Source organism: Sorex fumeus, unplaced genomic scaffold (assembly GCF_029834395.1).
Source record: "Sorex fumeus unplaced genomic scaffold, SorFum_2.1 ptg000072l, whole genome shotgun sequence".
NCBI classification, from domain to species: Eukaryota; Metazoa; Chordata; class Mammalia; order Eulipotyphla; family Soricidae; genus Sorex; species Sorex fumeus.
Window position 1 is genome coordinate 66,254,511 of NW_026606129.1, and position 12,729 is coordinate 66,267,239.

The 12,729-nt window shown below is 39.9% G+C and overlaps 1 protein-coding gene across 1 annotated transcript in view; it reads right to left on the bottom strand.

Annotated features, from left to right (window-relative positions):
- The window catches only part of ADAMTS9 (ADAM metallopeptidase with thrombospondin type 1 motif 9), a 179,780-nt gene that overhangs the window by 141,709 nt on the left and 25,342 nt on the right, over positions 1 to 12,729 (bottom strand). The window contains exons 4-8 of the mRNA XM_056129367.1: positions 6,229 to 6,512; positions 3,753 to 3,836; positions 3,537 to 3,652; positions 1,900 to 1,940; positions 1,678 to 1,783 (exon numbers count right to left, since the gene is read on the bottom strand). Coding sequence (XP_055985342.1) covers positions 1,678 to 1,783; positions 1,900 to 1,940; positions 3,537 to 3,652; positions 3,753 to 3,836; positions 6,229 to 6,512 — 631 coding nt within the window. The remainder of the gene's footprint in view (positions 1 to 1,677; positions 1,784 to 1,899; positions 1,941 to 3,536; positions 3,653 to 3,752; positions 3,837 to 6,228; positions 6,513 to 12,729) is intronic.

The following is a 12,729-nucleotide window of genomic DNA, read 5'->3' on the forward strand; positions in this document are numbered from 1 at the left end:
CAACCTGGCAGGCTACCGAATGTAGCCTGCCCACACGGCAGAGTCTGGCAAACTCCCCGTGGCGTACCCAATATGCCAAATACCAGTAACAATGATGGGTCTCATTCTCCTAAAGAGCCTTGAATATAATCTCAGGGCTAGGATGAAGGAGACGTTACTGGGGCCTGCTCGAGGCAATCGACGAATAACAGGATGATTTGTGATTTATGATTTTGATTAGTATAGTGTGCTACAAATAAGGCACTTCAAAAATATTTCCTGAATGAAGAATTTGATTTGTAGAATATAAGATCTCCATAATAGTTAACAACTTACATGCAAACTATATATGACCATATTGATTCAAGAAACGTTTGAAAATTCTCTCAGAGTCATATAGTAAAGAAAATGATGCAAATTAAAAATAAGAATGTCTGGGGAAGGAGAGATAGTACAGGGATAAGGGAATGTGACTTGCATATTCAATACAATTCCAGGCACCACATGTTCCCCAGAGCGTATCAAGCTACGTAAACCTGGAACACTGCTGGGGATTTTAGGCAATTCCTGACCCCAAAAGTTCTAAGAAGCATTGAATCCTTAGGAACTTACATTAAACCAACTGTCCTGAGGACACACCCCCCCCCCCCCCCCCCCGACACACACACACACACACACACACACCCTGCCCTGGCCTCTTGAGCACCACTTGGAAGATCCCTTCCCCAAAGTAGATAAAATTAAAAATCAGAATTTCTAGTCAATTCACACTGTTTCACCTCATGATCTAGCCATGTGCTAGAGCGATAGCACAGCGGTAGGGCATTTGCCTTACAAGCGGCCAAGATGGCTGACCTGAGTTCGATTCCTCTGCCCCTCTTGGAGAGCCCGGCAAGCTAGAGTATCTTGCCCGCACCACAAAGCCTGGCAAGCTACCTGTGACATATTCGATATGCCAAACACAGTAACAACAAGTCTCATGATGGAGACGTTACTGGGCCCGCTCAAGCAAATCGATGAACAACAGGAGGACCGTGACCAGCCGTGACCGTGACCAACCGTGACTGTGACCAACCGTGACCGTGACCGATCTAGCCATAATCTGTTACTAAAGAGCAAAAGGGCAAAAGTCAACTTCATAATAGTCATTTAGTAGTAACCATTAGGGGATGATTTCTTCTCTGTATCTTTCCTCATTGCCTTTCCTGAGAGATATAACTGCTCCCAGAGACTATGCAGGTCTTGTGAATACACTGTGACCCAGAGCCGTGTTAGGGGGAAACTCCTAGACAAAGATGTGAAGTTAGAGATGTTCTCTAAGCTGATACATCGTCAGTTTCAGTGGTGAGGATGGAAAGGCACGTGACTCCAAATACCTACAGAAAAGGAGAATATCAGACTTTGCATACAAGAACCTTTGCATAACTTGGTTTACCAATGACGCAAACAAGCGACAGATGAAGAGGGTACATTACTCAACTTTCTGAAGGCAAAGTCATTTCTCCCGATTAACTTTTCAAATTTTACTGTGACTTGCTAAGGGCCATACACCCTCAAAAAAAAAAAAGTCAAGTGGATGTCCGACTTTTGTTACGTGCAATCTTATATAAACCAATATTGATTCAAGAAACAACAATATTGATTCAAAGAATTTTTATGTAAGTCTGAATTGAATAAAAATGTAGACAGAAATCTTACACATGGCCCAGTTCATGGGCAATTGTGAAAGCTGTACTCAGGCCACTGTCTTCACTTATTGAACAGCTTCTATAGGGATCACAAATGGTTCCTAGTTCAGCAAGACCTATTAGAAGAACACAAACAGACAAACAAGCATTTATCTTAAAAAGCAACTGTGGCTTTGAGTGAAAACATAGCACAAACTGCAGCAGTTGTCAAGGACATGCAGAGTAAACTCACCTAAGGTGTCACATTTGTCTTGAGCTCTGCAGATATCCTGTCTGAAAGCAAAGAGATTTAGGGCTTTATTACACTGAAGAGAAGATATCAATACATGCCAACACCTCCAAGTATTCTAGGCACTCACAACAGCACCCAAATTAGAGATGGGGGGTTTGAAAAGCACAGTAGTAACTCCAAAGGGGCACACGTTGAACAGTTTTGGGGCCACAATCTAAAGCTACTCTGAAAGGTCTGTCACAAGGTAATCAGAAACCTCTCCATCTGGACTTTTCCTCTTACCTTGGAGTAAGTCATTCTGTTTTCTTAACATTATCCCTGAACAAGTTCCAAATGCTTTTCATTTATACTTAGTGAAGAGGAACCATTTGTTGTTGTTTGTTTCTTTGTTTTTCTTTGGGGGGACACACCCACACATCCAGCAATGCTCGGGAGTTACTCCTTGCTCTGTGTTCAGGAATTACTCCTGGCAGACTAGGGAAACCATATGGGATGCTGAGAATCAAACCCGGGTCTGCTACATGCAAGGTAAATGCCCTACCCACTGTATTATTATCCAGTCCCTGAAATCAGAGGAAGCATTTGTGATCAATTTCAATGGAAGTGGCCCAAAGGAGGCACAACTGCACCAGCATACACCTTTCTTACCATTACAGAATTTTAAATAATTTTATACCATTAGAAAATTGGGAGATCTTACATTTAAAAAGTATGCTTTCTGAGCTGAGAGATGCTACAATGGTTAGGGCACATGGATACCTCACCTGGGTTCTATTTTCCATACCACCTGGTCTCTAGAACATTGCTGGTGAGTCCTGGAGATACCTGCGCACCAACACGTATAGCCCTGGAGGTTTCCAGCATTGCTTGAGCACTGCTTTGCATCTACCCCAAATATTTCTTTATGACTGCCTGGAAGTTCATGGAAAATTCTGCACTGGGCCAGCGTTCAGCCTGTATAGTCACAACCAGCTCAATCTGAAGAGCAACTGCTCACTTATAAAAGCATTTTCTATCTAGCCTAATATATTTATTGTTTACTGGGATCCTATTGGTTAAGAGTCATTAACCAATAGGATCTCAGTAAACTTTACTGGGATTCTTTATTGGGATCCTATTGGTTAGGGATAGAGAGATAGCACAGTAGGTAGGGCGTTTGCCTTGCGGGCAGGTGGCCCGGGTTCGATTCCTCCGTCCCTCTCGGAGAGCCTGGCAAGCTACCAAGAGTATCCCGCCTGCATGGCAGAGCCTGACAAGCACCCCATGGCGTATTCTATATGCCAAAAACAGTAACAAGTCTCACAATGGAGATGTTACTGGTGCCCGCTGGAGCAAATCGATGAACAGTGGGAGGACAGTGCTACATTGCTATTGTTTAAGGGTGCTTATTCCCCTCCTACTCAAGAGACATTTGGCAATATCTGGAGACACTCTCTGTCATCACAACTGAGATAAGTACCATTAGTAAGTATTGACTGGGGACCAAGGATATTTCTAATTATTCTCCAAGTCGCAAGGGAACTGCCACAACAAGCAGTAAAATCCTGCGTGAGGGACTGGCTTCCAGAGATTTATAACTTCACCCCATCAACATGACCCAAAACAAAGAGATGTGAAGAAACAAGAAGTCCAGGTACCTTGTTATAAGAACAGCAGTATCATGCTGGATACCACCTGGGTAGTTCTGTGAATGTTGCCACTGACAGAAGTTTTTTAATGTTGCTTGGGCATTATAGGATATGGAAGGTCCTTCCTGAATATAGAAAATAATTATGGTTATTCAGTTATACCAACGCCATGTAGATATGCCATTTCAGATACAGAGAGAAAAAAGAAGAAAAATACTTTATTACCTGTTCATTATGAATCACAACTAAGTTCACAATAACAATATTAATTAAATTTCCAATACTTGGGTCTTTATAGATAGAGTCTACCTGCAACCGAGATAAATTTTTCAAAGTTAATTGTGAACTCTATGTAAACAAGAAGCAATTCAATTATGCTTGGCTCCACTTCATAATTCATGCAACATACAGACTGCATTTTTGTATTTCCCTTAATATTTTGTGACTAAGATTCAGTGGTTTTATATGATAATCAATTCAAACAAGTTTTAATTCCTAGATATTTGCTATAAAAATTGCACTGTCATGGAAACCGACATGTTCTCTGTGACAAAAATGTATGCATAAAATCTTGCTCAAGTTCTTTCATCTCAGAAATTCTTGGCTATCATTTTGGAATCATCTATTGACCACTTCTGCTAGTATTGCTCCTTCCTCCCTTGTACCTCCCATTGCATTCTTAACCTAAATTCAATTTTCATTGCTAAACTGGTAGATAGAAATATTTACAAGTGGACAAGATCTTTGTTAAAACATCATATGCACTTGTATTCAGGCCCACAGAAAAATTCACCAAAGTATTATTTTTGCCTCTAATCAACAAATGACAAAAACTCAGACTCATAGAAAGTAAGTAACTTGCCCACAATTATACAGAATTGAGTAGTAGAGTCTGAACTCTTGACCTAGGTCAATTTGACCTGAAGTCCACACTCACAACTGAAATTTTTATGATAAGTCTAAATTTATGGGGCAGAAATGGATTTGATTTGCAAAGCCAAAGTATGTTTTTCTTTCCCTCGTCCGAAACAGCACAGTACAAGGGCATAAGGGCAAGAAGGGAAGAGAGGAGAAAAATGGGAGGCAGCCTGGAGTGTGGAATGGGGAAATGGTTCCCAACAGTCAGAGGAAATACAATAACCAAAGCCAAAGAGAAGAAAGAGAAAACTCTAAGCAATGTTCCCAAACATTCTTGTTTTTTACATTCATTTGGGGAGTTTACTAAAAGTAGATTCATGTTCCCCCCAAATTTAGGGTCAAATCACTGATGGAAAAAGGACTATGCTGAGGTTTTAGAGATTACTATAAAAGATTTTTGCCACCAAAAAATCTCCATTATTTAAAGAAAAAAGGGCTACGCTAGCACGCAACCGGGATGAATGGAGACGTTACTGGCACCCGCTCGAATAAATCGATGAATAACGGGGATTAAGTGATTAAGTGATTAAGTGATTTAAAGAAAATAGTAATACAGAAAACTGCATGTGAGAATGCTCCATTTCCACTTGAAAAGGAGTTGTCTATGGATACACACTTGCTTAAGAAATACTACAGGCCAGGGCTATATATACCTGAGGCCCTAGGTTCGATCGCGGGCAAAACACACACACACACACACACACACACACACACACACACACACACACACACAGAGCTCGAGTGGCTCTGTCCAAGGTAGCAGCTACTTGCTACACCTATGCACTGAGCAACTGAAATACAGCTTGTCTGAATTGAGATGTGCTATGAGTACAAAAGGTACCAGCCTTTGAAGACTCGGTATGAAAAAAACATCAATTTTGAACAATAATATTCAGATATAAATCATATTATCATAACTATTAAAATTAGATATTTACTTTTAAAGAGGATACCAGAATATTTAGAATTACATATATATGGCTTGCATTCTATTCTATTGGGCAGTGTAGATTAGAAATACACACACACATACACACACGCACGCACAATCTTTTTTATCAGTGTCTGCGTCTAGGAAGAAGTCTGAAAGTATGATATTAAGTGTTTGCTTTATACCAAAACCTCTGGTGTTGTCTGATATTTTGTCCCATCATGCCTTTTCAATCGAAAGTGAGAGCAGAAAAATAGAGTGAGAGATTCCTGGGCCTCCCCCCAGGGCTACTTAATTAGAATGCTGGGGACAGGGGCCGAGGCGAGCAGCTGCACTTGAAAGAGCTCGATGGGTGACTCTGATTCCTAGCCAGCATTCAAAGTCTTCCTGGAGACCCACACCTGGCTGTGCAAGTTTATACACCAGACAAAGAGAAGTCAGACAAAAGAAGTTTGGTTTGGGGAACTGGACAAGCTAAAGGTCACATACAATCTCTAAGCCACTTACTAGCTTTACGTGACCATGGACAAGTGACCTAACTCCTCTAAGGCTCAGTTTTCTTCTGTATATAATGGGGATGATAATCCTACCTAAGAGAGTTGCTGGGAGGATTAAAATGATGCCTTTTAAGTAAAAAGCACATTGTCTGACACAGAATAAACACTCAACACTGATAACTGTTATTGTCATTATATAAAGGCAACCTATGAGGAATCTTATGCTCCCTTCAGCCACTTGTCTGAATCTGTTCAAATGCCGGCCCTGAATGATTTTCCAAAGCACTGGGTGGAAACCTAGTCCCCAATGGTACATTAGGGACCTCATAAATCACCTTCTCTTGAATATACTTACAATTGACATTAAAGTTAAAATATAGTGTTGAAGGTTTGATCCATGGTATGAAACCATTCTGTGGTCTGCCACCACCATTACTTCTACAAACCGTGGATAGGATAAAAAACGCTTTGCTCTTCTGTGGGTCTTCTTTCCCCTCAGGCTGCCAGTCTTGTTGCCATGGGCAGATTGTGCCTTTGTTGCTAAACTGCTCTTTAAGACAGCCACATCATCAGCCAGGCTATTCCTCTCCCTCCGCTTCCTGGTTTTCCTTTTGTCTTTACTGTGACTATTTTTGTGCTCTGTAACAAATCAGAAGACATATATTACATTTCAAGCCACATCTAATTCATATGAAAAACTTAATTAGACACATCTTAAAATGGTGACTCTATTGTCAAACTGCATGCCAAATCAACTTCTACACACTGTAGACTCAACAGAAGAAATTCAATTTTCACTCCAACCTAAAAGATCACTTGAAATTAACTTGAAACTTGAAATTGAAATTAACTTCCCTGGAATCTCCCATAAAATGCTCATACAGGTATTTGCACATGAGACTGACTTTAAGGAAAATAACTGAATATAAGGAAAATAACTGAGTATTATCTTAATTTAGTAACAAAAGTCTTACTGGATTTTAAGAGGTTCTCATTAATTGTTCTTTGACTTATGTAAAGCAAGAGCCAATAATTCAACTACTAAGTTCTGGAAAGTGGAAATGAAAATGTTTATACATGCCATTTTTTGTATTAAATAAAATACAAAGAAATTTAAGAGAATAGTAGGCTAGCAAATGATGCAAAGAAACTAGAAAAATGTTCCATTAGCAGGTATTCTGCACTAACATATTCATCATTGTAACGTACAAACTATAAGAAAAGAGTCACTGCTATTCAAATCTGTATTTTCAGTTTATTTGGACTCAGTTAAGGAGATACATTAAAATCAGAGTGTATGAACACATGGTTGGTCCATGATATAAACCACCAAATTCACTCTACTCATTTCAACTCATTCATCTCAAAATGGGCTGGAACGATAGCACAGCGGGTAGGGCATTTGCTTTGCATGCGGCCCACGTGGCCGACCCGAGTTCGATTCCTCTGCCCCTCTGGGAGAGCCCGGCAAGCTACCGACAATATCTCGCCCACTTAACAACAAGTCTCACGATGGAGATGTTACTGGGCCTTCTCGAGCAAATCGATAAACAACAGGAGGACAGTGCTACAGTGCAACTCAAAGTATTTTACAACTTCTCTTTTAACCTATGAATTATTTTGAAATATGCTGTTTCACTTTGGACCTATTTTTGCCCTTTTATTTCTGTTAATAATTTAAAATTTTATTTTACCGTGTTTAGAGAAGATAGGTACTACTTTTATTCTCCTAATTGATTAAGATTTTTATGGTCATTTGAAAATAGAACATGGTATAATCAGGAGGTTTGCTATATACTTTATAAAAATGTATATTCTTGGGGTCAGAGCAATAGTACAGTGGGAAAAGGCATTTGCCTTGCACATAGCCAACTGAGGTGGTTCTATGCCTGGCACCCATATGGTCCCTTAGCCTATCAGGAGTGAGTATATATTTACTCACTAACTTAATAATAAAACTGAAATTAAGAATAATCATTAAAATGCTGTAATTTCTAACAGAGAAGGCCCATTTAAATTCTATGAGCCTCTTAGGAGTAGGAACCCTGAGTGTAGATACAGGTGTAAGTCTGAGCACTGCCAGGTATGTACCAAAACAAACAAACAAAAAAACTCAAAAAAAGAGAAAAATGTCTATTTGGCTATTGTTTGCAAGTGCTTTATATGTATCTGTTAGAATAGCTGATTTACAGTGTTGCTCAATTTTTTATTTCTTGTTGATCTTCTGCCTAATTGCTCTATCCATTATTGAAAGTGTTAAAGTTTCCAGCTTTTATTGCTGAATTATCTGCATCTATTATACGTATAATTATTAAATATTCCTGTAAATTGACTTTTCATTATAAAACACAATAAGCTTTAATGTCTATAAAGTGGGATCGAGGCATAAAAGTGCACATATTATAAGATTCCACCCATACGAAATGTCCATAGTAAAGAACACTATAGATGAAGACAGTAGATTAGTTGCTAGGGGTTGATGGAGGGAGTAGGAATGAGGGAGGTGATACAGCCAAGGTACATGGTTTCTTTTCAAGTAATAACAAAGTTCTATAAAGGAACTGTAGTGAGATTGCAGATATCTGTGAATATCTCAGAAAATTACTGAGCTAATCATTTCAAATGGGTGAGGGGAATGGCAGATCAACTATATCTCAATAAAGCTTTTTAAAAAGTAAATGTGTCACTTAGTGAAAATGTAGTAATCCCTGCTTAATATTGTCAGTAAATACTTATTAGGTGCATTTAGAGAAAAGTATACCTTCAGAGCAAAAGCACTCAGGAAATTCTCTATACAATTCATTGTTTTGGAACAGTAACAAGATAAAAAATGTACACTCAGAGAATTTTCAAAGGGGACTCAAGCATGGGCACCAGAAGGTGATACCAGCCACAAACTGGAAAAAAGGGACATTTGTTTAAATAATAAAACTGAAGTTAAGACTAATCATTAAAAGACTGCAATTTCAAACAGAGATCCATTTAAATTCTAACACAATTAGAAAACATCTCATTCACAAGGAATCTGGGTACCAGAGAAATAATCCATGATACTTTATGAGTCATAAAAATGCAGGAACTACACTAGTTCAAAATTGAAAGTAACATTTCATACATAATGATTTCTGATCTTTTTACCCATCTGACCTTTTCTGCTAAATAGATGGAATCATACTTTTAGATCTAATTAGCCCAACTAATTTTTAATATAATCATCATTTTTACAAGCACTTTACAAGTTCACATTAAAAATGGCTTTAAATACACACAGTGAATACAATGATCATGATTACCAAAAATTAAAAAAATAAAACAGCGTAACCTATAAACGTATTCATTTCTGAACAGAAATTGTATTACCAGAGACTTATGACACAGTGTTAGAATTAAAAAAGTCATTCACATTTCTCTTTTAGTATTCTATTAATATAATGGAATTGAGGCTGGCATTTCAAATTTGTAATGTCGCCTTTCTAATAATCACATCAGAATGGACTACATAATGAAACTTTACCCTTGGGGAAAACACAGTACCAATGGTCAGTGTGTTTTTGCCTTTCTCTCTCTCCCCATCTCAACTTAAGAGCATTACATTGTATTGATATAATTTATAGAGCATAAATTAACTTTTCCAAAGTACACAATTCATTGACTTTTAGAATTCACTGAATTGTAAAAACATCATCATTACCTCATTTTACAACAGTTTTATAGCAACCCCTAAAATTCTGTACCTATTATTAGTTATCCTCCATATCACCTCTTTCCCGACCCCAGTCACCTGCAATTACTAATCTGTTTTATAAATGTATGTATTTGCTATATTGTGTGAATTTTGTGTCTGGCTTCTTTGAATACAACGATTTTAAAGCTCACCCATGTTATTACACATAATCAGTATTCCTTTAATTTAATTTTAATTGCCAATCATATCATGTTATATATACCACTTTGTTAATTCATTAATTCATCGGTAGACTTTTGAGTCCAACAACTCTAATGAATAATGCTATGAACATACATGTAAAAATTCTCATGTGGTAGATTTACTATTTCTTGGGTGCGTACTTGGAAGTACAATTGCTCCCATGCTGTAACTCTATTTTTTAACATTTTGAGAAACTTTCAAATTGTTTTCCAAAGAATCTGAACCTTTTGTTTTCCTCTTCTTGGAGTTCAAATATGCCTTCAGAAATAGAAGATCATTTTTCAAAGTTCTTCTTCAAGGAATACTCAAAATTAATCATTCACTTACATAAAGACCTTTGGGGCAGGGAGCGGGGGGGGGGGGGGCGGCAAAGCTGTAGTGGAATAGTACTGCGGGAAGAACTCTTGCCTTGCATATGACTGACCTGGTTACTATCCCTGGCACCATCCTGAGCCCTGCCAGGAATGATCCCAGAACCAAGGGTAAGTTCTGAGTACCACTAGGTGGGACCCTCAAAATGCAAAAAAAAAAAAAAAAAAGCTTATGAGCAATGCAGTATAATGTAAATCTTAAAAGAGCATACGAAAGGCTACAAAGATAGTACCTGGGTTAAGATACTTGCCTTGCATTCAGCCAACCCCAATTCAAATCCCAAGCATCATATATGGGCCTCTGAGCACCACCAGGAGTCACTCATGGGCACTAAACCAGTAACTGCCCCTGAACACAGCCATCTATGGTCCAATTTCCCCACTCCCCCAATGAAAACAAAGAGATAATGAATGAAGGATGATATTCACATGATAAGCATGTGAAAATATCTTCTTCATTATTTAATCAAGGAAATGCAAGTTTTGACAAGAGTGCTATACCTCTACACACAAATTGGAATGTCCAAAATTCGAACACTGACAATGCCAAATTGGAGTGAGGATGTAGAACAACACAAACTCACTCATTGCCTGTGTGAATGCAAAATGGTTCAGATATCTCTCGAGATGCTTTCTGAAGGTTTTTTTTTTCCAAAAATTTGCAATGGGGGAGAGGGGCCTCCAAAACAGTGCACAGGGGGTTCTGGGGCTACTCCCAACAATAGTTGGTCTAGGTCAGATGGTCCAACGCTTGGATTCAGTGGTGTTGGGGGTCATCAGGATCACCTGTGGTGATGCTCAGGAAACCACCGGGCTTCACCCAGGCAGTGCTGGAGTTGGGGTGGGGCGTGTTTGCCTTGCAATCCATTTACCCCAGTTAGATTCCTTGTACCACATTGACCACTGAACATAACCTGGGAGACTCCAGAGCACTAGTGAGATGTGGACTTTGAGGCCTCAGGTGGCCCAGGTAATCCCTCGCATGACTGGGCCCAAGCAGCCTCACCTTGTCAAGACTCTGCATGAAACAGCCAGTCCAGGTAGCTGAGAATCACTGGTGAGGCCTTGGTGTCTCCTGAAGGAGACTTGGGAGGAGCAGGGAGTTTTACCCCCTAAAACACACACACATACACACACACACGCACGTGTGCTCACATAAACATACTCCTACGATATGATATCAAAAACAAACACTGTCCTCCCATTGTTCATCGATTTGCTCAAGTGGGCCCAGTAACGTCTCCATTTTGAGAGTTGTCGTTACTGTGTGTGGCATATTGAATATGTCACGGGTAGCTTGCCAGGCTTTGCCATGCGGGCGAGATACTCTCGGTAGCTTGCCAGGCTCTCCGAGAGGGGCGGAGGAATCGAACCTGGCTCGGCCAGGCTGGCTGCGTGCAAGGCAAATGCCCTACCGCATATGAACCAGCAACCAAGATACTTGGTATTTATCCAAAGTAGATGAAAATTCATGTCTGGACAGAAACCTCTACATGAATGCCTATGGATGTCACAGTCCTAATTATTAAAATTTGGAAGCAGCCAAGATATCCTTAGGAGGTAAAATGATAAACTGTGGTAGTCCTAGACATTGGAATATTATTTTGCACGAAAAGAAATAAGCTATCTAGTCATGTAAGGACAGAGAAACTTAAATGCACATTACTAACTGAGAGAAGACAATTTTCTTTCCTCCCCACCCCAACGAGACCCCTGAGTCGCTGCCCATGAACGGCTTCTCTGGCTTCTGATCAAGCAGCTTAACAGCCATGATCCTAGAGACTCAGAAACAAATCTTGAAACCCAGCAGCTTTAGGCAGAAATGCGTCTGGTCCCTGCTGTAGGTTACTGGCGCCGGGCCACCCCAGGGAGGAAAGACTGCTCTCCCTCCCTCCTTCTACTGCCCCTTGGTGGCTCGGTGGCCATCATCTTCCAGAGGTCACTGGACAGTCAGAATTGGGCCTGCAGTAATGGGACACGCAGGGCCTCTTGGGATGGGGTGGAGCAAGCCCTTTCCTCCCCACCCCAACAAGACCCCCAAGTCGCTGCCCACAAATGGCCTCTCTGGCTCCTGATCAAGCTGCTTAATGACCATGATCCAAGAGACTCAGGAACAAATCTCAGAACCCAACAGGTTTTGGCAGGAACCCTCCAGATTTAATTGTTAAAATATCACTTAACAATTGATATTAAGTGAACAGATGCCATTGGGCTACACTAGCACGCGACAGGGACAAATGGAGATGTTAAAATATCAGAATTCCAAAATCACGAGGCCACTACTGTGGCTGTGCGACATCGTATGTTATTCATAACCAGCAATAGAAAACAAATTGCCTACTATTGCCTTTTCGGCATATCTGAGTGCTGGGGTAAAATCCTAAATAATAATGATGGGTCTGGAGTTGAAATATTGAATGTAATCAAAGTAGAGAGAGATTAATGTGGAAATCATCTGTCCTACAGGTAGGAGGAGGGTGTGGGATGGGGGGGTATACTGGTGTTTATGGTGGTAGATAATGGGCACTGGTGAAGGGTTGGGTGTTTCATTGTATGA